Here is a 22,500-nt window from a genome sequence, read left to right as displayed (position 1 = left end):
TCCTGTTCTTCCTCCTCCTCCTCTTCCTGCGTGCGTCTCTCTCTCTTACTCGCACTGGTTTTTTTATCTCTCTCCTCCTTCTCTGCCACCCCGCGTTCTTCGGTCCGCGTCCACAGCATGAGCAGCAGCACCACGGCCGCAGCGGACTCCACCAAGATGGAGGGTTTCTGGAGCAACTGGAAGTGCCAGGGTACCGTGGGTGTGTGGTTGCTACGCATGTCGGGAGGGTTGTTAGGTGGAGGGGGTCGTAGGGTGGGAAGACCATAAAGGGATGGGGAGGGAGAGAGATTTGGGGGGTGGGGGTATTGGATGAATACACATGTGTCAGGGCCCTGCTGGTATGGGTAGAAAGAGACAAAGAAAGGCAAGAGAAACGTCTGTGTGTGTGTGTGTGTGTGTGTGTGTGTGTGTATCTCTGTGTGTGTGTGTATGTGTCTGTGTGTATCTGTGATGGTGTTGTTATAGGGGGAGGCTGATTAGGTGCATGTAGAGTGTAGGGGTAGGATGTGGGTTGCATACAGAAGCACAGGGCTGTTTTTGCGTGTTTGTGCATGCGGATATGTTTTTTCTGTGTGTGAGTGGCTGTGGATGTATGTGTTACGTCTCTGTGTGCGTGTGCGTCTTCTGACTTTTTGTGCATGCTGCCCGATGTCGTCAACACTACGGCCGTGACAGACAGATTACCAGGCCATCGAGGGGCAGCTCTTTGAGGTCCTAGACACACCCTTTCGATCCTCTAGCCTCGCTTACCTTATCCCCCTTTCTTTCATTCTTTCTCTCTTCCTTCCCTCCTCCATCCCTCCATCCCCTGAACGAGCCTCAGATGCTGCAGAGCTGGGCCTGGACATTTGCAACAGAAATGCAATGACAATGCAAAAAAAAAAAAATGCGCTCTCCAGGTGTGTCAGTATTGCTCGGTTAGCTTGCTAGCGCCCGCCACTCCTTAGCACCTCTCCCTCTTTGTGTCTGGCTGGCTGTCATGTTTATTGCCATGGCGATTGAAGCAGAGAAAAGTGAGGGAGAGATGGAGGGAGAGAGAGAGAGGGAGAAAAAAAGGGCTGTGTGGTGGCGGGGCGTGGCTACCTCCAGCAGGCGATGCTCTGCTGCTCTTGTATGTAGCTGCTTAGCTGTGTGGGCTGCTTCTACCGGCAGCATGTGCTACTCCTATGCAGGTCTTTTGTTCTGGCTGCTTGGTGTGTGTGTGTGTGTGTGTGTGCAAGTGGAAGTGTGTGTTTGAGTGTGCTGCTGCTGTGTTATATGGGTGTGTTTATGAGTGTACAAGAGACAAGGGCTGTGTGTCTGTGTGTTCTACCTGCTGGTAGGATGGCAGGCAGGCAGGCAGCCATCTCTCTCTCCCTTTCCCTGTGTCCGGTTGGCACAGTGTCTCACTATGGGGTCCTAGAATGTTCCAGCAGGAGGATGCAGTTGCTATGGTCACTAGTGTCCATTCAGATTTACTGATTTGAAGAAGGATGAAAGATGGATGAATGAATGTGTCAATGAATTCACTTCTTTTTTTACATGCTGCCAACACTATATGTCAGACTCTGTGAAGTAAACTGTTATTGTGTGAAATGTCTGGCTTAGAGGAGCAAGTCGTTTTGTTTACATATCACATATGTGAAATTTGTGTGTGGTTTATGTTAGTCTGGCAATTGGCATGCACTTTCATCTGAGAAGTTGGAGAGGACGTTTCGATGTCTCTGATGATCACAAGTTGGTGTGCAGGAATATTTGGTCTTGGTTTGACAATCGCTTCTTACATTTACTATGAAGATTTGTTTATCTTGTCGTTATGTCGTTCAGCCAGGTTATGATGATGATGTGTTGTGTGTGATGATGTGATGATCACAACACCAGGCAAAATTTCAACCATTTTTTAGAACCAGTGCAATGCCAAGATATAAGAAAACAGAGAAATTGTGAAAAATGTTGGTGGCAAAAAGATGGAGAACTCGAGGCTGAATGAAAAAGGTTTACTTCATGGCTGATGACATCTACCCTACACTACACATCCATCAGCTGTAGTTCTTTCAGGCCTTTGAAGCAGTGACTATGAAGGTGTGTTCCAGTGCGAGACACACCTCAGCGCTAAGACACAGTGCAACTGTGATGTCAGCATTATCTGATTCTGGCCATGGCAAGTGGAACAGAGTGGTGTGGTGGCCAAAGGGAGCGGCCATCTTGGCTCTATCTCTACTGATTGTGCGAGAGAATGTACCCTACCTGCAAGATTGTGAAATCCAGAATATAAGCTGAGTTTGATATTCAAGTCCTTTAACATGTGGGATCTTAATCTTGCTTTTTTTACGGTTTATGCCACTGAATATATTAGTTATTTTCTAATTACCTCAGTGGCAAAGAAGACTGCAGTTTTTAGTGTTGCTCATATTTTGACAACCTGTATTGAACACAATTCAACATGAGAAAAAATCTCCAATTAGTTGAATTAGGGTAAACTGTTTAACATGAAACCAGGCAAACAAGCATTATGTGGTTCTGATATGTTACATCCTTCTTTCATATAATTTTATTAATCTGGCAGTTAGCTTTATCAGAATCATTAAGTAGGCATCTTTCTACAGTATACAAGAGGAGAGGGGGAGAGGAGAGTGAAGAAGCTGTTCTCATTGCATCGAAACTGGATCAAGCCACCCGAGCCCAGCCCGCATCGCAACTCCCAATCACTACACGCCACAACACTGACCCAGTACTGAGGCATCAATCCCATCATTCATCATCCCAGTCCCAAGCCTCTGACCCCCTTTTGCCTACCTGATAGTTTGTCCAATTACATATGTGCAGTACATCTTGATGTCAGCAAAGAAACTAGGTATGTCCTGTACATTATTAAGGAATAAGTAACCCCTTTCCATGAAAGTAACCCCTTTGCCACCCCCCACCAAGCACCACCTCTCTGCCACCCAAACGGGTTTTTTTTTTTACTTTGAAGACATTCCACAAGATCGTTTGCCGTGTTTGAGGCGATCGAGGAGTGGTCTGTGACTACAGCATGATTGAGATAAAAGCAGAGCTCCGCTGGGAGCATCTAACCCAGAATTGGTGTGGGGAGGGTGCCTCAAACCGGTTGACGAGCACGCCTCGGGCCACTTTCACATCGCCTCGGATGGCGGTGGAGATAGCTCACCCATTTAGAGGAGAAAGCACTTCTTCCACACACCTCTTCTGTGCTAGCCTACCATACAATACTGAAATATCACTTGGTGCCATTGATATACAGTTGCTTCTAGGTACTGAATGACTTGTTGAGATACTGGATATACAGTAGATAGCTCTTGAGGTACTGGATGTAGCTCTTCTTGAGGTACTGGATATAGATATAGCTTTTGAGGTACTGGATGTATCTTGTTGAGGTACTGGATATAGATATAGCTTTTGAGGTACTGTATGTATTTTGTTGAGGTACTGGATATAGATATAGCTTTTGAGGTACTCTGTGTGGTGTTGGCTGAACATACACTTTCTCAATGTATTACATTGTAGTCCTTAGGGAGGTTTGAGCTGGTGTTTTATTTTCACACACATTGGTGTGAGAGGCATTATGGCATTCCTAGTGTCTATCTGATCTCAGTCCAAAGGCAGCTGTTGGCTTTCACAACCGGGGGCACGTTCTCTGCGCGCTAATGTTTCAGAGCTTGAAGAGTAGTCGGCTTCCCATTGGTTGAGCCGGGTGTCGGTGACGCACCAGGGAGCTCATCCGCACCCGTGCACTCTTGCTGGCTAGTTAGATCCCAGCCTTCCCCAGTGACCATTCGCTGACTTCACTGCTTGTGATGTCATACTTCTTTCTTTGTGTGTCCCTGGGAGACCAGAGATTAGTCAGAACCAAAGCGACGTGACTGGCATCATGTCATCATGTCCGTCCATCACCGCGTGGCTTTGTCCCCAGCCGTCACACGTCACTGAAGTCACACATCTCGCAGCTAGTTTAGTGCTGCTGTTACCTCAGGTAACACACCAAGAACAGAATGGACTGGTACCGCTAATATATTTCTGTCATATCTGCGAAGACATGCATGCACGCGTGCGTACATATGTGTGTGTGCATGCATGTGTGTGTGTGTTACTTTTGCCTACCTGATAGTTTGTCCAATTACATATGTGCAGTACATCTTGATGTCAGCAAAGAAACTAGGTATGTCCTGTACATTATTAAGGAATAAGTAACCCCTTTCCATGAAAGTAACCCCTTTCCAAAATATAAATATTCCCTCAAAGCAGCCCTTCTTTAGTGCTGCCGATTGAACTAGACATTTGGTGTGTTCAGAATTCAGTCACTGCGTTAGTTTGTCAGTTACTCTCCCTATCCCATAGCTTGCCCTCTCTCTCCAACTCTCTCTCCATCTCTCTCTCTCTCTCTCTCCATCTCTCTCTCTCTCTCTCCATCTCTCTCTCTCTATCTCTCCATCTCTCTCTCTGTCTCTCTCTCCATCTCTCTCTCTCTCCATCTCTCTCTCTCTATCTCTCCATCTCTCTCTCCATCTCTCTCTCTCCATCTCTCTCTCTCTATCTCTCTCTCCATCTCTCTCTCTCCATCTCTCGCTCTCTCTTTCTCTTAGCTCTTGTGAAGCTAAGCCTGACTGCTTGGCTTGACAGGGACATAGTGTAGAGTGACAGCTGTCATGTTGTACACACTGGCAGGCTCCTTTCATCATCAGGACATTGGAAACTGTGCTAGGCTTTTGTAACTATGACCCATTGGCATGTTGTTAAACTACACTGTGATGGTGCGCTGATAAAAGTGAAAGTGAAGTGATGTTGTTTTACTTTTCTTTTTTTTTCAGGTGGCGGGGGGGGGGGGGGGGGGGCAGGGTGTTGGTTTTGAAAATGCTCTGTTGGTTTTGATCACTTCAACCTCACCTTTTGCATTTCAATCCCTGCCTTCCCATGAGAACCTTAAGCCTTTAAGCCCTGCTTTTTAGGCATGGGAAGTAGACACACATAAACAACATCTCTCTGCTTCCTGCAGTTGTTAGGCATGACTTCAGAGGTGGTGTTGCCCCTCCATGTCATGTGTTGACGATGACAAGCAGTGATGCTAATACCACCGAGTTCCATGGGAGCATTAGCTTCGGCTAGGCAGGGCAGGGCAGCCTCCCCCTCCCCCCGGCCTCCAGTTCGTCAGCACCTCGTTACTCCGTCTGGCAGTCAGTTTGTGAGAGCCAGGGAGAGAAAAACTAGAGCGCCCGGTCACCATGGCAACTGCATCAGGGCTCTCTCTCTCTCCCTGCTGCTGCACCCTCCTCTCTGTTTCCGTGGTGACCAGGCACCATTTGATGGAAAAGTGCTGCTGGCTTCGCCTTACCTTGCCTCTCTCTCTTCACAGACGCATTATGTAGCATTCACTAGTGAGAGAAGAGGATTTTATAACACACATGTTTGTTGTGTGTGTGTGTGTGTTTACATGGAAGTACTGTAAGGTTCATCTGCAGATCTCTGCTCCAGAAATACAAAGCTAGCACCCTGGCTGTCATAAATCAGCTCAGACGCTAACGCTATGAATAATGGATGCCAATGCTGGATGCTGACAGAACAGCGCTCCCTTGGTTCCTTCCTCTTCCTCCTCCTCCTCCTCCTCCTCCCACTACTCTTCCCCATTGCATAATGTGTGGCCTCGGCCGCGCCTCAAAAGAGCAAAACAAAGAGGCACCTACTGAGCATGTGCAAGGGGAGCAGGTGACACAGCACTGTGTTCTTGGACAGCCTTGTTTACATCAGCCTTTTATTAGCACGTTATATATTATATATATAATTTTTTTGGTAATGTAATGCGGAACAGTAATGCTCTTAGCAAGTGCTGAATGAGAAGAACTATGATTTTATAAGATTTGAAGATTTATACGATTTCAAAGATTTGAAATAGTATAACCCGTTTGAAGGTGGATGGGATTATTTGTGGGGATTCTGTAGTACCTGCTGTTGCCTATCTATAGTTTTCTTTTTATAGATCTACTTTTCATTTTGATACGCCCTGGTGTATAAGAAGCAGTGCTCATTTAAATCTCATTTATTATGGCTGACTGGAACATATCGTCTGCTACCACAAAAACAGTGATGTCATCCTATTGTCTAGGGCAAGTCTATTGGTGGGTTTAGGCTAGCGGGCGTGGTTTGGTAGGTTTGGAGATTGGCACCGGGACATTCCACGACAGCTCGCCACACCTCAGAGGAGCAGGCACCAAAGCTGCCAGATCACACAGCCGGTGCCTGGCTGTTACCATGACCACCACGGTCTCCTTCGGAGGATGATCCGTTCTGTGCGAGCATCCTGAGGAAGTGTAATGAGTGACAAAACCTGTAAAAGTGACTGCATAATACAGCGGTCAGAGAAGAATCTAGATAGTTGGAGAGTATAGATGTTACTGCAGCTCTGACCTTGTTTTAAGTGCATCTGCAATTCAAAGTACACTCTATAATGTTTATTTAATCCATCTACCTGTCTGTTTGTCTGTCTGTCTGTCTGTCTGCTGTTCCTCAAGTGTGCATGAGGCTGGCCCAAATATCAATATGTCATCACTACATGTGAGGAACAGTTTGGAAAAATCTTAAACAAATAGAAGAAAGAAACTTGATAAGCAAGGTCTCATTAGAATGTCTATCTATCTATCTATCTATTAAAATGCCCCATTCTATCTATCTATCTATTTCGCTATCTACTTATCTACATATCTCTCTCTCTCTTTCTATCTAACTATCAAAATGCCCCCTTTCTCTCTCTCTCTCTGTCTCTATCTATCTATCTATCCACCCATCTAATGCCTCCATCTCCCTCTCCGTCTCTGTGTGTCTCTGTGCAGCGATGGAGCTTCTTTACTGGCGGGACATGAAGCAGTCAGGGCTGCTGTTTGGCAGCGTGCTGCTCCTGCTCTTCAGCCTGACCCAGTTCAGCGTGGTGAGCGTGGTGGCCTACCTGGCCCTGGCCGCCCTCTCCGCCTCCATCAGCTTCAGGGTCTACAAGTCCGTGCTACAGGCCGTGCAGAAGACAGACGAGGGACACCCCTTCAAGTGAGTGTGTGCGTGTGTGTGTGTGTGCGTGTGTGTGTGTGAGAGTGTGTGTGTGTGTGCGTGTGCGTGTGTGTGTGCGTGTGTGTGTGTGAGAGTGTGTGTGTGTGTGTGTGTGCGTGTGCGTGTGCGTGCTTGCGTGCGTGTGTGTGTGTGTGTGCGTGCTTGCGTGCGTGTGTGCATTAATCTTTGATTAAGCTGAGATGTAGGAGCTTATGAGAGGTTGTGGTGCCATGAAAAGATTCACAGTTTTCTTTTTCAGGTATCTATCTATCTATCTGCCTATCTGTCTATTTATCTGTCTATCTATCTATCTACAGTATCTATGTGTAGTTATTATGTAACTCTGGCCTTTCTAATGTAAAACCTTCAGTAACCATAATAAAAGAACAAAACAACCACCAACAAAGATATACTTGGAAATGTCTTTCTATCTATCTACCATATTGACTCCTTCCTGGTATTTGTCCGTGTTGGTGCAGGGCATATCTGGATATGGAGATCTCCCTGTCCCAGGACCAGATGCAGAAGTACGCTGAGAATGTGCAGTCCTACCTCAACAGCATGCTGAAGGAGCTTCGCAGACTCTTCCTGGTACAGGACCTGGTGGACTCACTAAAGGTAGGTCAAAGCTCATTCACATTGCCACTTAACCTATAAAATGTATGAAATACGTCAATATACAGTACGCATATTGCTGATCAGAGTATTATGTTAAACATATAAGGCAACACGGGGATTATATGAAAAGGCTCCGACAGGTCATAACATATCAGTGAAGACTCAAGATATTTATGGTGATTAAATCTAGAGATACTGTATAAAACCAGTTATAGTCGATGCCAGACAACACAGATTAACAATTATCTTCTATAATGAAATGTACTGCAAAAGAGCAACGTCTCTGTTGTTTTTGTTATTGACATTTGTACAAACAAAAAAAACAGCTGAAACTGGGATTACCTATGTTGTTACTAAATCACCTCAGCTGTTGACTTGAAATGCCCCATATCCCGTGCACTTTTCACCAAAACACTGCCCGTGTTCACTCATAACATGTGCAGCTCAATACACGTGGTCTCTCTCAAGTGTCTGCTTTGTGGAGCACTGACTGCTAATGGTTTGTTTTGTGCATCATGCAGTTTGCTGTTCTGATGTGGCTTCTGACCTACGTGGGAGCCCTCTTCAATGGACTCACTCTGCTCATCATGGGTAAGTGCTCCCGGTCCTCCTCGCGCCTCTGGAAATAATGAGTGAATGAAGTTGTTTTGTCACTCTTCGGCTGAGGTTGCTTACATCCACCAGCTCCTCTTGGAAAGACAAAAAAACAAACAAAACATAAAGTTAGAGATTTATGTTACCTTTTATGAGAGGAGCTGATGGAAGAACAAACACAGACAGCTTGGGAGACGAATCGCCGAAGTAGTGAAGGTAAACAAGTCGCCATTACTGTGGTGGCATCTCCCAACAACAATAATAATAATAATAATAATAAACTTTATTTGTATAGCATGTTATATACAAAGCAATGCAGCTCAAAGTGCTTAACAGCAAAGAAATTACGTGCACAAAGAAATTATATGGACAGTGATTAACATAAAAATAGACATACAATAAACGTAAAACATAAAAAAAAACAATATGCTCACGTGTTAATGCAAGCTGTAGTTTTACCTTTACTTTGTAACGTTACTTTTGACAACGATGTCGAGGAAATCGGGAAGCACCTGTGTAATTCTCAGCAGCTCAACAGTTGTGGCAAACAAAACAACTCAATGCGACAAACACAAGCCTTTACTTCATGAAGAGTGCCCCTGTTTGAAACCATACACTTTACATGGATTCCCTGGGCGTGCAGAGGACCAAGATGTTAGCCAGAAGTGGATCAAGAATACTTACAGAAAAGACTTTGTTCTCAATACCAATAACAAAACAATAATCTTGATTACCTATGAAAAGCTAGCTAGCTAGCTCATACAGTGACTATATTATAGTATTAGTTGTAAATTACACTTCATCTATTGAAATGTGTCGAATGGTCAAGTTTTTCTCTATTACTCTATCTAATAATAACTAATATGTAAAATTTCAATAATCGTAAAGATCGCCATCCAAATCAGGTACCACTACCTTCATCAGTAACTGGGAGCCACTGCCTAACATCATCAATCACACTACCCATGCTGCTGTCACTGAGTCACTGCAACTTGCCACCACAGCAATACTAGTGCCACAAGATGGTGGAACACACAAACAAGTCGCCGGATTTGTCTATAGGACTGCTGTCTCTAATGTTATCTTGTTCTTTCTCTCTCTCTCTCTCTCTCTCTCCCTCTCTCCCTCTCTCCCTCCAGCTGTGGTGTCCATGTTCTCCATGCCTGTGGTGTATGAGAAATACCAGGTAAGAGCCACAGCAACATGCACTGGTACAGCATCATGAAGACTGGTCACACTGTGAGTCACTTCTTCACTAACATCTCTCTGTCTCTCTCTCTCTCTCCTTTTCCCCCAGGCACAGATTGACCAGTACATGGGCCTAATAAGGACTCAGGTCAACTCTGTAGTTGGGAAGTAAGTATATGATAACCTGGTTCATAGGTCATTGCATAGTTATTCCATGCTGTTTGATTCTCCCGTCCCGTAGATGGAAAGCAAATAGTTTATAGCCTAGTTCGTAGTTCTGCAAGTCGCTTTGGACAAAAGTGTCTGCCAAATTCCATAAACACAACATAGCATGACTTAACACAACATTATTTAATAAAACATAGCCTAGTTCATAGCGTTGTTATTCCGTCATGTTTGATTTGACCTTAATGACCACAGGTTTATTTACTGGAGCGCCTTATTTATATCCACAGGATCCAGGAGAAGATCCCAGGGGCCAAGCGAAAGGCTGAGTAGGCCCCTAAAGCCCACAGGAAAGGCTCAAAGCCCCCAATCACTCTTGCCCTCCCCATCCCAGGGAAGGCTGAATGATCGGAGGGCTCCCATACACAGATAAACGCACGTTCACACACATGCAGATATACACACATACACTCATGAACTCACACACACACACACACATAAATGCATACGTGAACTCATGCATACATACGTACATAGGCTCACATACATGCAAACGCAAATATAAACATGCCACACACCACATGGTCACTGGAACATAGTCTTATTTTGTGTGCACTGTGGTGTTTAGAAGCTGAAGCCACGCTGTAAAGGAGAAGTCCCCACCCCTGCTGTCCGTCGTCATAACGATAGAGTCAAAACAGCGCTCTCTGTCGCTCATGTCAAGCACTAAGATCTAGTCAGAAAAAAAAACTAAAAAAAAAAAACATTAACAATGTTAAACCATGTAAAATGAATTTAAAAAAAGAACTAGGTGTGTTTTTTGTGTCGCTTTATTAAGTGCATGAAGTCAAGAGTCTGAACAAAAAAAAAACTTTCTTTTCTTTTTCATCCTTTCCCTTTTATCTTCCGCTCCTTTCTCAGCTGTGCTGAAGGCATTTCTTAGTAGTGCGTGAAGGATCTCTCCAGCTTTAGTGCTCTCCTGTGATAGTCTCTTCTTCTTCAAACAAAAAAAATATAAACAAAACAAAGTAAATCATAAAATTGAAAAAGCTTATTGTTGCCGGGGCAACGGGTGGGGCTTCTCTTCTATCGATATACCTGTAAACATATAAACAGCTTGACTCTTGGACCTTTTTCTTTTTTCTTTTGTTGTGTTGTCTGGCACAAAAAAAAAAGCGACTATATATAGCAGTGTTCGGATTAGGAATGGTTAACTCGTATAGCGTTTGTTCTTTTGTATAACTCTTTAAGGAATTACACCGACTCATGTTTTTGGGTACCGTCATCAAGACCACTTCTTTTAAAAAAACAAAACTGCGAGAAAGAGAGACGGGAGGAAGCTCTAGCGAGTGATGGCCAGCTTGGTGAACCTGTCCAACTTTGTACTCTGTCTCAGTGTGGTTGTTTTCTTTACTTTACTGTTTTTTTCTTAGCCATGGACTCTTAACTATTTGCACTTAAGATGTAACCATTAATGAATGCGAAAATAAATGTTCTTAAATGTACACCAGGTTTGTCCGCTCTGTCTCTGGCCCCTTGTTCGGTGTCTGAGTGTGTGTGTGTGTGTGTGTGTGTGTGTGTGTGTGTGTGTGTGTGTGTGTGTGTGTGTGTGTGTGTGTGTGTGTGTGTGTGTGTGTCTGCGTGCCTGTCTGTCTGTCTTTCTGTGGGTGTGTGTGGGTGTGTGTGTGTGTGTGCGTGCCTGTCTGTCTTTCTGTGTGTGTGTGTGTGCGTGCCTGTCTGTCTGTGTTGGGGGGGGGGTATGTGAGTGTGTGTGTATCTTTATAAATGTACTTACAAAACACAAACATTTTAATTGCACATTGTTTATCACTTCTCTGTCATTTAGTATACACAATATAGTCCTGAACGACTACAGATTTTATTGAGGCTTAGCAGACCGACAGGAATCATCCGTATGCTATGAAAGAGCCAGTGGAGGTTTTTTGGAAGTTTCAAGAATCAACTATGGATTGTCACTGTAACATGATCTTTATGATCAGAAGCTGTAAAGATCACACTATAACATGATCATTATTATCAGAGGCTGTAAAAACCATAACTATATCATGATCATTATGAACAGAGACTGTAAAAATCACACTATAACATGATCATTATGAACAGAGGCTGTAAAGATCACACTATAACATGATCATTATTATCAGAGGCTGTAAAAACCATAACTATATCATGATCATTATTATCAGAGACTGTAAAAACCATAAGTATATCATGATCATTATGAACAGAGACTGTAAAGATCACACTTTAACCTGAGTAAAGAGGGTGGAAGAAAAAACAACATAAACTGACATAAGGTTCAACTCAGATCCGTATAGACTGTTAAGAGAGAGTTTTAAGAGAGAAAAATCTATTGATAATTCTTAAGATGCACTATTTCTGAAAGGTTACTCTTAATAATTGTTATTCTCAATTCCTTACCCTTAGACTATACGCTCTACACTCCTTGCAGAGATGTCAGTGATGTGTCCTAGTTAGGCCTCCAAGGTGGCTCATCATGTCAGACTAATGTCATACAACGATGCTTTGATGAAAACAAAAACACTTTTTTTGTTACATTAAACTGTTCTGAATTGATGGACTTCAACGATGAATCCATTACTCCACTAAGTAGGCGTCAGCATACGCTGGGCTCCCATAGTGCACCTGAGCCTGTCTCCAAGCACAGCACGCCTGTGGAACAGCACGCCTGTGCGTCGAGGAACAGGTGGCGATGACAAGGATGCTGTGCTCGTTGGGAGACCAGCCAGCAATGACTCAAAACAAAAGGGCGCTTTCCATCACGTGAAGTCACACAAAGTCAAAAACAAAAGGTTTTCGTTGTATGAAAGAGGTACATTTGAATGTTGTTGACACATTTAGAGCAATGGGATAGCAACTTAAGAGAGGCTTTTTTTTTAAATCAATTACATGAAGGTTTTCTTTGATTGGTAATTCTATATGCCTATCAGGTGTACTCGTCTTTAATGTTCTATTACAACCCTCTTGATAACATGATGTGTCTTCACCAAAAACATCACCGGGCTCTGCCTTACAGGTCTATGTGACATACCACCTTGGCCTATAACTCTAAGTAAGGATCGGTCACAATCATGATCGGCTAGTAAAACAATATATATGCCACCGTATCCTGTATGTCAGTGGACATGCCACTTAAACCTTCCTATCATGATTGAGATTTGCCCAGACAACAGACATGCAATCGGGTGTCATCAAATAGAATACAATGGCTAGTGATGACACAAAAATGTAAAACATCATACCAGTACATGTCACTACTGGTGAATGTCCATATGAAAAGCCATTAGAGAAAATAAACATCTTGACCTTACTGTAAAAGAATATCACTTTGCCAAGGCCAAATAAACAGACAGATCGCCATCTGTTGGTGACATTGGTACATTGCACCCTGAGTGCAGGGAAATTGGGGCAGGAATAGGCATAGGGGGTGGGGCAGAATGATTGGGCCATGAGCTCATCAGTTAGCCTGTTAGAGATGCCACAGCCCTCTGCTCATCACAGTTTCTGCAGCTGCTGAGACACAAAGAAACTGTACTTGTGGCATAATTATTGAAACCGCTAACTCAAGTAGCCTGTCAATTGAACAGGTATGCTACACTATAAGCACATCCTCTGCTTCACAGTAAGTTTGAAATTCTAAAACACACTTTTTTGCAAATACCTAAACATGGTTATCTACATTACACACATCATGCAAAAAACTAAAACCTGCGTGTGTGTGTGTGTGTGTGTAAAGACTCGTGTATCAATTACATGCACCCCGGAACACACATGTGAACACTTGTACACTAATTAGATCACTTAAAAAATCACACTATAAATAGGATTCAGGTTTTGCTCTTCAGTGTGCACTGCAATGGAGCCCAATTTTGGAGAGTTGAGAGTTGGATGAAGAGGAGGAAGATGATGATGACGGAGAAGGACGACGACGACGACGACGAGGACGAGAAGGATGAGGAGTGGCGAGAGGACAGATCAGTAGAAGCGAGAGAACTGTCACAGATGAGATGTAGGCCATTTTGAATGACCATGAAATGAACCATTAGTTGAGTCGCCAGGAGCCTGGTCAGAGGGTCCAGCCTAATTTGAGCCGCTACACTGTAGCAGTTTGTCATCAGAGCATTTTATGAGGACCGGTAAAGAACCCTCCCCTCTATCTGATTTTACAGAGGATCTAATGGGGGACCCTAAACATCCACATTCTATTTTTGAAGAATTGCAAGGCGTCAGTTTAAAGTAACACTATGCAACAATTTGACACTTTTTGAAGTATGGTTTTAAAGGCAACTAGTTTCGGTACCATCCTCAAATTCATTTTGATAGCATATGGTCATGTGAAGGACAGATAAACACCTCTGTATTCCCCACTAGCGATCCAGGATATGCCCTATGTAGTTCCATGTACCGGGCTGGAACAACCGGCAAAAATGGAAGAAAAGCTTTCACATGCATGACATTGCCAGCTATACTGCCAAAAGACAGCAGTTAGTGTGTTGGCAAGCTTCTATCAGTATTGCCTGGGCTTTTCGTGGTGTTTGCAAGGTTTTTTGCATGCCTTTTAGGTAGTTTGCTTACTAGTTTAGGAACAGAAGTCTGTATTGCTGCTTTAACAACAAGCACCACACCTCAGACACCACACCACTATGCCCCTTTTGGCCCACGTAACACTGATTATCACCTCATCAGTTGTAGATGTAAAGTATGTTGTGTACATGTTTGTGTGTATAGAGTTTTGACAAAGACGGCCCTAGTTTCAGAAATTGTGTTTTAGCAATAGAAAAAAAACAAGATCTGTGCCTTAGATTAGTCTGTTTTTTTAACTGTGTTGTCTTGGAAAATTCCGGAATCCTTGTATTTTGGTATCTCTTGCCAGTGCGGGTAAAAGAAGACTTATAATCAATATTTGGACCAACTACATTGATTCATATTTCTGAAATGTGACACAATATGAGTCACTAATTATATGGGTCTGGCTGTGCCTCTACAGGAAACAGCTGTTTGTATCTGCACTGATAATCAATAACATATGACTTTTACAAGAAAGACACTGTCCTTGCTCATGTGGTAGTCGAACCTCAGTAGAACTATCCCCTTTCTTCAAAGATAAAAGCAAAGGACCTAGTATTTCTTGTGCAGGACTAACTCGTCCCACATCACTTTGCATCAACCTTTAAACTCAAGATGAACCTCTTTTTTTTTTATTCAAGAGTGTTCATGTCAGTGTGAGCGTGAGTGTGGTGAGTTCCTCTTGTTCTGGGCTGGCAGACGGTCACTTCAGGATGGTAGCCCCTGTAGCTCTCTGGGCTGTCTGGGACACAGCTGCACCTGAGGAAAGGTCAGCTCCTGTCTGGGTTGAGACTCCACACCTACAGGGGAGACGATGGAAATCCACATGATGGAAATCATTACCACAAACCCATGCAAATATGGTGAGTACACACGTGCAATACACACATATGCACACACACACTGTGGAAAACAGGGAGTATTCAGAGAGTATTTTTTCACATTGCTTAAAATTGTTTAAATTCATTTTTCCCTCGTAAATCTACACTCAATACAGCATAATGACAAAGTGAAAACATGATTTTAGAAATGTTTGCAAATTTATGAAAAAGGAAAAACTGAAATATCAGCTTGACATAAGTATTACTCAGTACACAATTGAAGCACCTTTGGCAGTGATTACAGCCTCATGTCTTCTTGGGTATGACGCAACAAGCTTGGCACACCTGTATATAATGTACAAACACACACACACATACAGTCACAACAGCTGTTAAAAATGTTACGCATAGGCTAAACTGTCGTTTAGCAGCTGGTCCTGTTCCACTGCACTTGTAATACTATTTTTGGCCAGTAGAGGTCAGACCTGCACCAGTCCTTGAAGCAGCCTGACAGGGACCACAGTGTTTGATCCATCCTCCCTCGAAATAGAAACACCTTAGCCACGGATTAAAGGTCTCTGGACATGTCACAACACCCAGACAGCATGGCTGGGGAGACAAGCTCGAGAATCCGATCTAATCTAATGTGCCAAATGCGGGCCATGTATTTGTTTTGGGTTGGATAATAAAATGATCTTGAAATGACGCTCAGTTATAACTCTAGACAGTGGAGACAATGCTCAGATTATTTTATAGGTCATTCAAAATGACAAGCCTCAAAGCCACTAGGTTGAAGTGAACTTCCAAAGTACAAAAAAAGCATACAAATAACAGACCCATTCTCTCTCCACTCTCTTCTTTCTCTTTCCACATCTCCTTTTTCTTCTTTCTTCTTTCTCTTCCCACATCTCTCTGTGATCTCTACTCTCCTTGTCTCTCTAGTCAGAGTGCACCTGCGGACACTTTCAGCATCACTTGGCCGTGGTTCATCTAACCGCTCTGCTGCGATAAACATCCCCCCCCCCCCCCCTACGCCACAGTGCTCAGATACATTCACTCACCACTCCTCTCCCTGGGGCCTTTACTCCCAATTCTGTCATCAGAGTGGAACTCTGTCCATCCAGACATCAGAGGTTTTTTTAATGTTACACAAGGAAATTGCATAACACTTAAAATGAAGAGGAAAAGGCCTATTTTACTGGGTGCTAATACAATGGAACATACACATGCACGCATGCACACAGACATGCACACACACACACAGACAGACACACACACACACACACACACACACACACACAGACATGCACACACACACACACACACACACACACAGACAGACAGACAGACAGACAGACAGACAGACCTGCACGCATACACACACACACACACACACACACACACATACATGCACACACACACACACACACACACACACACACAGACACACAGACAGACAGACAGACAGACAGACAGACAGACAGACAGACAGACAGACAGACAGACAGACAGACAGACAGACAGACCTGCACGCATACACACACACACACACACATACACACACACACACACACACACACAGACAGACAGACAGACAGACAGACAGACAGACCTGCACGCATACACACACACACACACACACACACACACACACAGACAGACAGACAGACAGACAGACAGACAGACAGACAGACAGACAGACAGACAGACAGACAGACAGACACAGCATAAGGTCACAGATCACAGACACAGCACACAACAAAAGGATTCTCTGATGGCCTGATGTGACAAGGAATTAAAGCCATAAACAAATCTGACCAGGGATATAATTATCTATTAGAATGAATATCATCCACGCTGCCCCCTGGTGTTTGGGATGCTACACTGCAGTCCTGTCTGAACCCATTACTCTCCCTACCCAGCCACCCTGCCTACGGCAATGACATCATGCACCCCAGCACACGGACTGACAGACACAATTAGGCCTTGTCTGTGACATCTCCTCTCCAGACCACACTCTCTGTTGACCTGCCACTGACTACACCCCCCTTCATCTTCTCACACACAGAGGATGGCGCAAGGAGACGGTGGGCAAGGGGGTGCCGTACCGTGGTGTCATGCCAATTTTCGTTTCAGTCGAGACCCTCTGGACTGCCTTGGTCTGCTAGACCCTTTTCACTGAAGATCATACAAATGTAGCACAACCTAGGATAAACCTCCAAAAAGCTCTCAGGCCCCCACAAGGAGTATGTGTCCTCTGATGTAGTCAAACCCCCAGCAACAGATTTTATGCATTTATTATTTAGCAGTTACAAAGCAACAGCATAATATCATTCACGTGTCTTCGCTCTAGAGCTTTAACCATTGACACTGGCATTGCCTGCCCATTTCTAGGTGAAACAGGAACAAAGTTATGGGCCAGTTTTAGTCATTGATATGTATATTAATTCACTTCTATTGGTTCAGTATCTCTTGTGTGTCTTTGCCATGTGTTAGCACTTCAAGCATACAGACAATCACACAACTCATTTGGCACAGAGATTCTTCATTCAGTAATCTATGATTACTATGTATGCCTTCAGATGGACGCATGTGCGTATGCGCGTGGCAAAAGATTATGAGCTGTTAAGGTCTTAACATGCTATCCGCTGGCCAACAAATGTCATCAAATAACTTATTTTCGCGATCACTCGAGGTAATTGAGGAATAAAATGTTAGAAGACACAGACACATAGGGGGATAGTCTTGAAAGAATTGAAGATGCTGTTTCAGAAGGGGAACAACGTGCTAAAAAGCGTGAAAGCTTCCTTAAAGTTGGTTGGTTTTGGTGTTCCTGTGGTAATAATATGGTCTAGCTCATCTGTCAACAAGAATTGAAACCTAGCTGTTGCACGTGAGTAGTTTCCTTTCCTCTTGGGGGTAGCATCATCTAAAAGGACCAGCTGTGAATTTGGAGCCATTCAAGTTCCATGTGGGTTATGAATAGAGTAACACGAGCTTTAAGGTCAAAGAAGAAGCATTGCTTTCAATGGGAAAGGAGCCCAGGTGGGTAGTTTTAGAAAGAAGACTCATCTGCTGCAGATTTTGTCACAATCCACGGATACAATGTCACCAACTGAATTCAGAGATTAGGTAATCTAGGACAAATGGTGTTACACAGGTGGATATTCTGTCAATATAAAACTTTGTCCTGATGTCTTGCATATAAGATCACACAGATATCTTCAATTGGAAAATCTCAGGGCTGTCTGAGTAGGGTTGCCAACCATTCCGTAAAATACACAATTATCCCGTAATTGGACACTAAAGGACGTGTTCCGTATTAAACTAATTCGGGACACGCATTGTTCCGTATGTTTGAGAATAAATTCAGTGCAAATCTATGGGAGAGACATGTTACAGGTGAGACTATGATTCAGTGCAAATCTATGGGAGAGACATGTTACAGGTGAGACTATGAAGACGGGGCGATTTGGACGAGATAGAAGGACACTCTGCTGCTCTCACTCAGCCTGTCTGTCATGTTATGTTCCACTACCCAAAGAGAGCTTCTCATTGGTCGTGAGTCACTGTTACATGACGTTTATATTAGAGCTGTGAAAAATAACGCGTTAACGCGTTATGATTAAATTACAGAATTAATTAGTTAATTTTTTTAACGCATTTAACGCATGCGCAAAATGAGCTTCCAATATACCCACAATTCCGCCCAATCTGCATTAGTTGCCGGCTCGCCGCTGTAATGGGAAGTTCGTGTTTAAAAAAAAAAAAGATGGAACATTCAATAAAACCAAAGTGATATGCACACTCTGCGGGAAGACGTTATCGTTTCACCGTAGCAATATCAGCCTTAAGTACCACCTCAACGCTATGCATGCGTTGGTCAGCGAGGGGAGTTAAAGTGGAATGCGCCACACCACCCTCACTGAACAACGTAGGCCCCTCATTAAGTCTGCCTGTGCAAAGTTGACTAGCACAGTTGCTAAATGGATTGCAAAAAGCTGTAAACCGATTCATGTTGTTGAGGACGTGGGGTTCACCGAAGTTTTGCGAGTGGCAACGGGGGACTCGAGCATCAAAGCACCGCGAAGACACAATAATCACAAAAATCCACGAGCTGTATGAAGCTGAAAAGAAAAAAAAGTAAAATGACTTGGCTGCTAAGAAACATCAGGTGCTGACAGGGGATCACTGGACTTCTGTGAGTAACGTTAACTACCTGGGTGTAACTGCACATCTAATCACCGACGAATGGAAGTTAAAGTCGTTTACACTAACGTGCATTTAAACAGAAGAGCGCCACTTTGCAGAGGCATGTGCACAACAGTTCCAAACTGGGCAATTGAAGACAAAACTACCACTATAGGGAAAGACAGTGCACGTAATATGATAGCCGCGGCTAGACTACTGTAAAAGGGCATTTAGAGGCATTAGATTGTGTCATGGTGTGGTTAATGGTTGTTTGACAAAAAAGAGAAACATGTTCAAACATCCTATACAAACAATGGCTAAGAAGCCCAAATCATTTCTGTTTGATTTAAAAAGAAAAAAAAAAAAAAATTCAACCATACCAACTGCTAAAGAATTGCTGAGTTGCAGCACCATTGTTTTTTTTTTATTAATAAAAAAAGAAAACGTGTTAAATGTATATATCCGTCCTTTGTCATAAATCTTTTTGTTCTCACAAAAATATACCGAGAAAATTGGTAATATGTGATTAATCATGATTAATCCACAGAAACCTGTGATTAATCTGATTAAAAAATTTAATCATTTCACAGCCCTAGTTTATATATATATATTGTCTTTTTTAAAGATTATTCTAAAGGAAAGAAAAAATGATATGTGTTAAACTGTTGTTTTGCACTGCCCAAATACATTTTTGTATGATAGTCTGTGTCATCAATCATATTCCTATCGCTCAAAAATACAGAACTGATCAAATTCAGGTTTGTGTGTTTGCTTGTCTAAATACTTGCATGTCGAAATACTTGCATGTCTTAATACTTGCATGTCTAAATACTTGGGCGATGGGCCTATATAGACACATGTCTGGTAAATGGTTGAAGCCACTGCAGTTTCCTTGATGTGATTATATATGGTATGGATAGGACTTCTCACAACCAAGTATGTGGGCATTTTTATGTTATAAATTTAGATACCGTTAGTTTACTACTGAAGGGTAATGTAGGTGTAAGCGGCAGGTCTGATGCTAGTACGTCTCTTAAGGAGTCGGGGAGTGAGGTTTACTCACTGCACAGCACTGTTCCTCTCCGGCTAACATTACATATACACCAGACATAGACACACACACACACACTAACACACTAACACACACACACACACACACACACACACACACTAACACGTCTCTTAAGGAGTGGGGGAGTGAGGTTTACTCACTGCACAGAACTGTACCACGCTGGCTAACGTTACATCAGACCTATGCAGAATCAAGGCCACATCCATACCAGAGTCAGCACCAGGCACATTCTTCTGCCGTGAAGAAGTCGTGGTGTTGGGTAGGCGTGTCGTCTTACCGCGAGCAGACAGACTTTGCTCACAGAAAAAAAAGGGAAATTGTGGTGTTTCAAGGGCTGTGCAAAGTATATAACAGGGGGCCCCAAATCCCTGTACAGGATCTTTGACCAAGAGGGGCATTTCTCCCAGGTTAGAACCATACACTAATGCAGCTTCTTTGTTTGTTGTTGTTCTGTTTTCACTCTATTGTCATAACCTAATCTTTTTTTTGTCGCAGAGAACAACATACCCAGGACAGGCTAGCAATGGCAAAGGTAATAACTTTACACAATGCAATATTAGTTGATAAATGAAATGTTAATCAAAGTTAAAATCAGTCATAGATAATACAACTTAACAATGCAGTCAGCAGTATCATATTATCTGATTGTTAAACAAATAAAAATGTCCCTATAACATCTATAATGTATGTACTCAAATATAATTTTCATGACGCACTTTGTATTTTAGTAAAAGGGCACTTACTGTGTTATGAAGTGAGACCTAGACATACTCATAGACATACTACTACTCTTAATAATATATGCAAACTAACTGTCTGCATGTAATGCTGTAAAAACATCCATGTTGTTTATAACTCTATGAAGACTTTGGTTGGACTCTGGACCAATGGAGATTGCACAGAAGTTAACATAGAGGAGCCTGAGCCGGGAAAGCTGAGCGGCTGGTACAAGATAGCAGTGGGCACACCAAGAGAAGCCTCAGTGCCCATGACAGGACTTGTCAATCACACCAAGACAGGCTGTCCTAGCTTCAGCTTCTGTGTATCCATGGGCGAAATCGGAGGAGGTATGGGCTGCAACGCATTCTAGAATGCAGAGGTGTGTTCTCATGCACTGATACATTAGTGACCTGTGTGTGTGTGTGTGTGTGTGTGTGTGTGTGTGTGTGTGTGCGTGTGTCTCTCTGTGTGTGTGTGTGTGTGCGCGTGTCTCTCTCTGTGTGTGGTGTGTGTGTGCGTGTGTGTGTGTGTGTGCGCGTGTCTCTGTCTGTGTGTGTGTGTGTGTGTGTGTGTGTGTGTGTGTGTGTGTGTGCGTGTGTGTGTGTCTCTCTGCAGACACTTGCAATGCAGTCGTTGGGCAATATTTCAACCACGATGGGGAGGAAGTCCTCAAAACCATATGGCTCATGCGTGCTGCTGTGGATGACCACAGCAACAACTGGGGAGCCACAAGGTAAGCTGCGCACTGCATCAAATTACTTCTTTGTGATTTTTTTTATTATGAATATACCAGTAATGCCCAGTCATTTGTCTGCAGGGTTGGAGAGAACACATTCAAGAGAAAAATAGAATGAAAAGGAGAGCAAAGAGCTGATAAACAATTCTTAACCTAGCGCTTCTTTTGTCCATAGCATTAACCTGTGAAAGAAATCAAAGCTTTTTCTGTCTGTAATTTACTTAATGTAACACAAGTAGCACATTGATATACAGTAGTTGCTCCAAATATGACCAATACATCCCAAACAGGGCTGGTGGGGCTGCACTCTCAATGCAACATGCATAGCTGCCTGATGCATGCTGGGAATACTGAGTGTCATAGTGAATGTTGTCAGACATGACAGAGGACCATTCCTTCCATGTGAGGGGAAAAGCAAAGGGCACGAGGGCTTGTGGAAAATTTGACCTTTTTCTCGCTCGACTGTAACAGGAAACATTTTGTCAGCTTTGGGGCAACAGCACAAATAACTCAGGTTATCTTTCAAACTCTTTTCTTTGTTTTGATTTAGCTCACTTTAACTTGTTTTTAGTGAAAAAAATTGTTAATGCAAGGAAGGAACATAAACAAAAATTAAAATAAATCATATCCACCACTTATTAGTTAGTTCTGTTGTCTGTAGTTCATGTTGGTGTTTTTCTTTTCCATTTCAAATCATCTCAGAAATACTCACTTAAAGTTATTACATATGTCATTATTTTGTTATTCCTCTTGATTCAGGC

General features: G+C 43.1%; 2 protein-coding genes across 5 annotated transcripts in view; both read left to right on the top strand.

The window, feature by feature from the left end:
- The window catches only part of rtn1b (reticulon 1b), a 47,416-nt gene extending 36,320 nt beyond the window's left edge, over positions 1–11,096 (top strand). For 2 of the 4 annotated variants that reach the window (XM_031581212.1, XM_031581214.1), the window contains exons 4-9: positions 6,819–7,026; positions 7,500–7,644; positions 8,166–8,235; positions 9,378–9,424; positions 9,536–9,594; positions 9,882–11,096. In XM_031581212.1, coding sequence (XP_031437072.1) covers positions 6,819–7,026; positions 7,500–7,644; positions 8,166–8,235; positions 9,378–9,424; positions 9,536–9,594; positions 9,882–9,924 — 572 coding nt within the window. In that variant the 3' untranslated portion in view covers positions 9,925–11,096. Of the gene's footprint in view, positions 191–6,818; positions 7,027–7,499; positions 7,645–8,165; positions 8,236–9,377; positions 9,425–9,535; positions 9,595–9,881 lie in introns of all 4 variants that reach the window. The other 2 variants (XM_031581215.2, XM_031581213.2) reach the window with 2 other exon arrangements.
- A 9,563-nt stretch (positions 11,097–20,659) lies between these two features.
- Positions 20,660–22,500, top strand: part of LOC116223775 (avidin-related protein 3-like) — a 1,923-nt gene continuing 82 nt past the window's right edge. The window contains exons 1-5 of the mRNA XM_031581694.1: positions 20,660–20,690; positions 20,779–20,815; positions 21,149–21,350; positions 21,619–21,736; positions 21,821–22,500. The exon at positions 21,821–22,500 is cut by the window's right edge and continues 82 nt beyond it. Of these exons, the coding sequence (XP_031437554.1) occupies positions 20,807–20,815; positions 21,149–21,350; positions 21,619–21,736; positions 21,821–21,857 (366 nt within the window). The 5' untranslated portion in view covers positions 20,660–20,690; positions 20,779–20,806 and the 3' untranslated portion in view covers positions 21,858–22,500. The remainder of the gene's footprint in view (positions 20,691–20,778; positions 20,816–21,148; positions 21,351–21,618; positions 21,737–21,820) is intronic.

The sequence above is a fragment of the Clupea harengus genome, chromosome 15, assembly GCF_900700415.2.
Source record: "Clupea harengus chromosome 15, Ch_v2.0.2, whole genome shotgun sequence".
NCBI lineage: Eukaryota > Metazoa > Chordata > Actinopteri > Clupeiformes > Clupeidae > Clupea > Clupea harengus.
The sequence above is the reverse complement of the archived record's forward strand: the minus strand, read 5'-3'. Positions and strand labels throughout refer to the sequence as shown.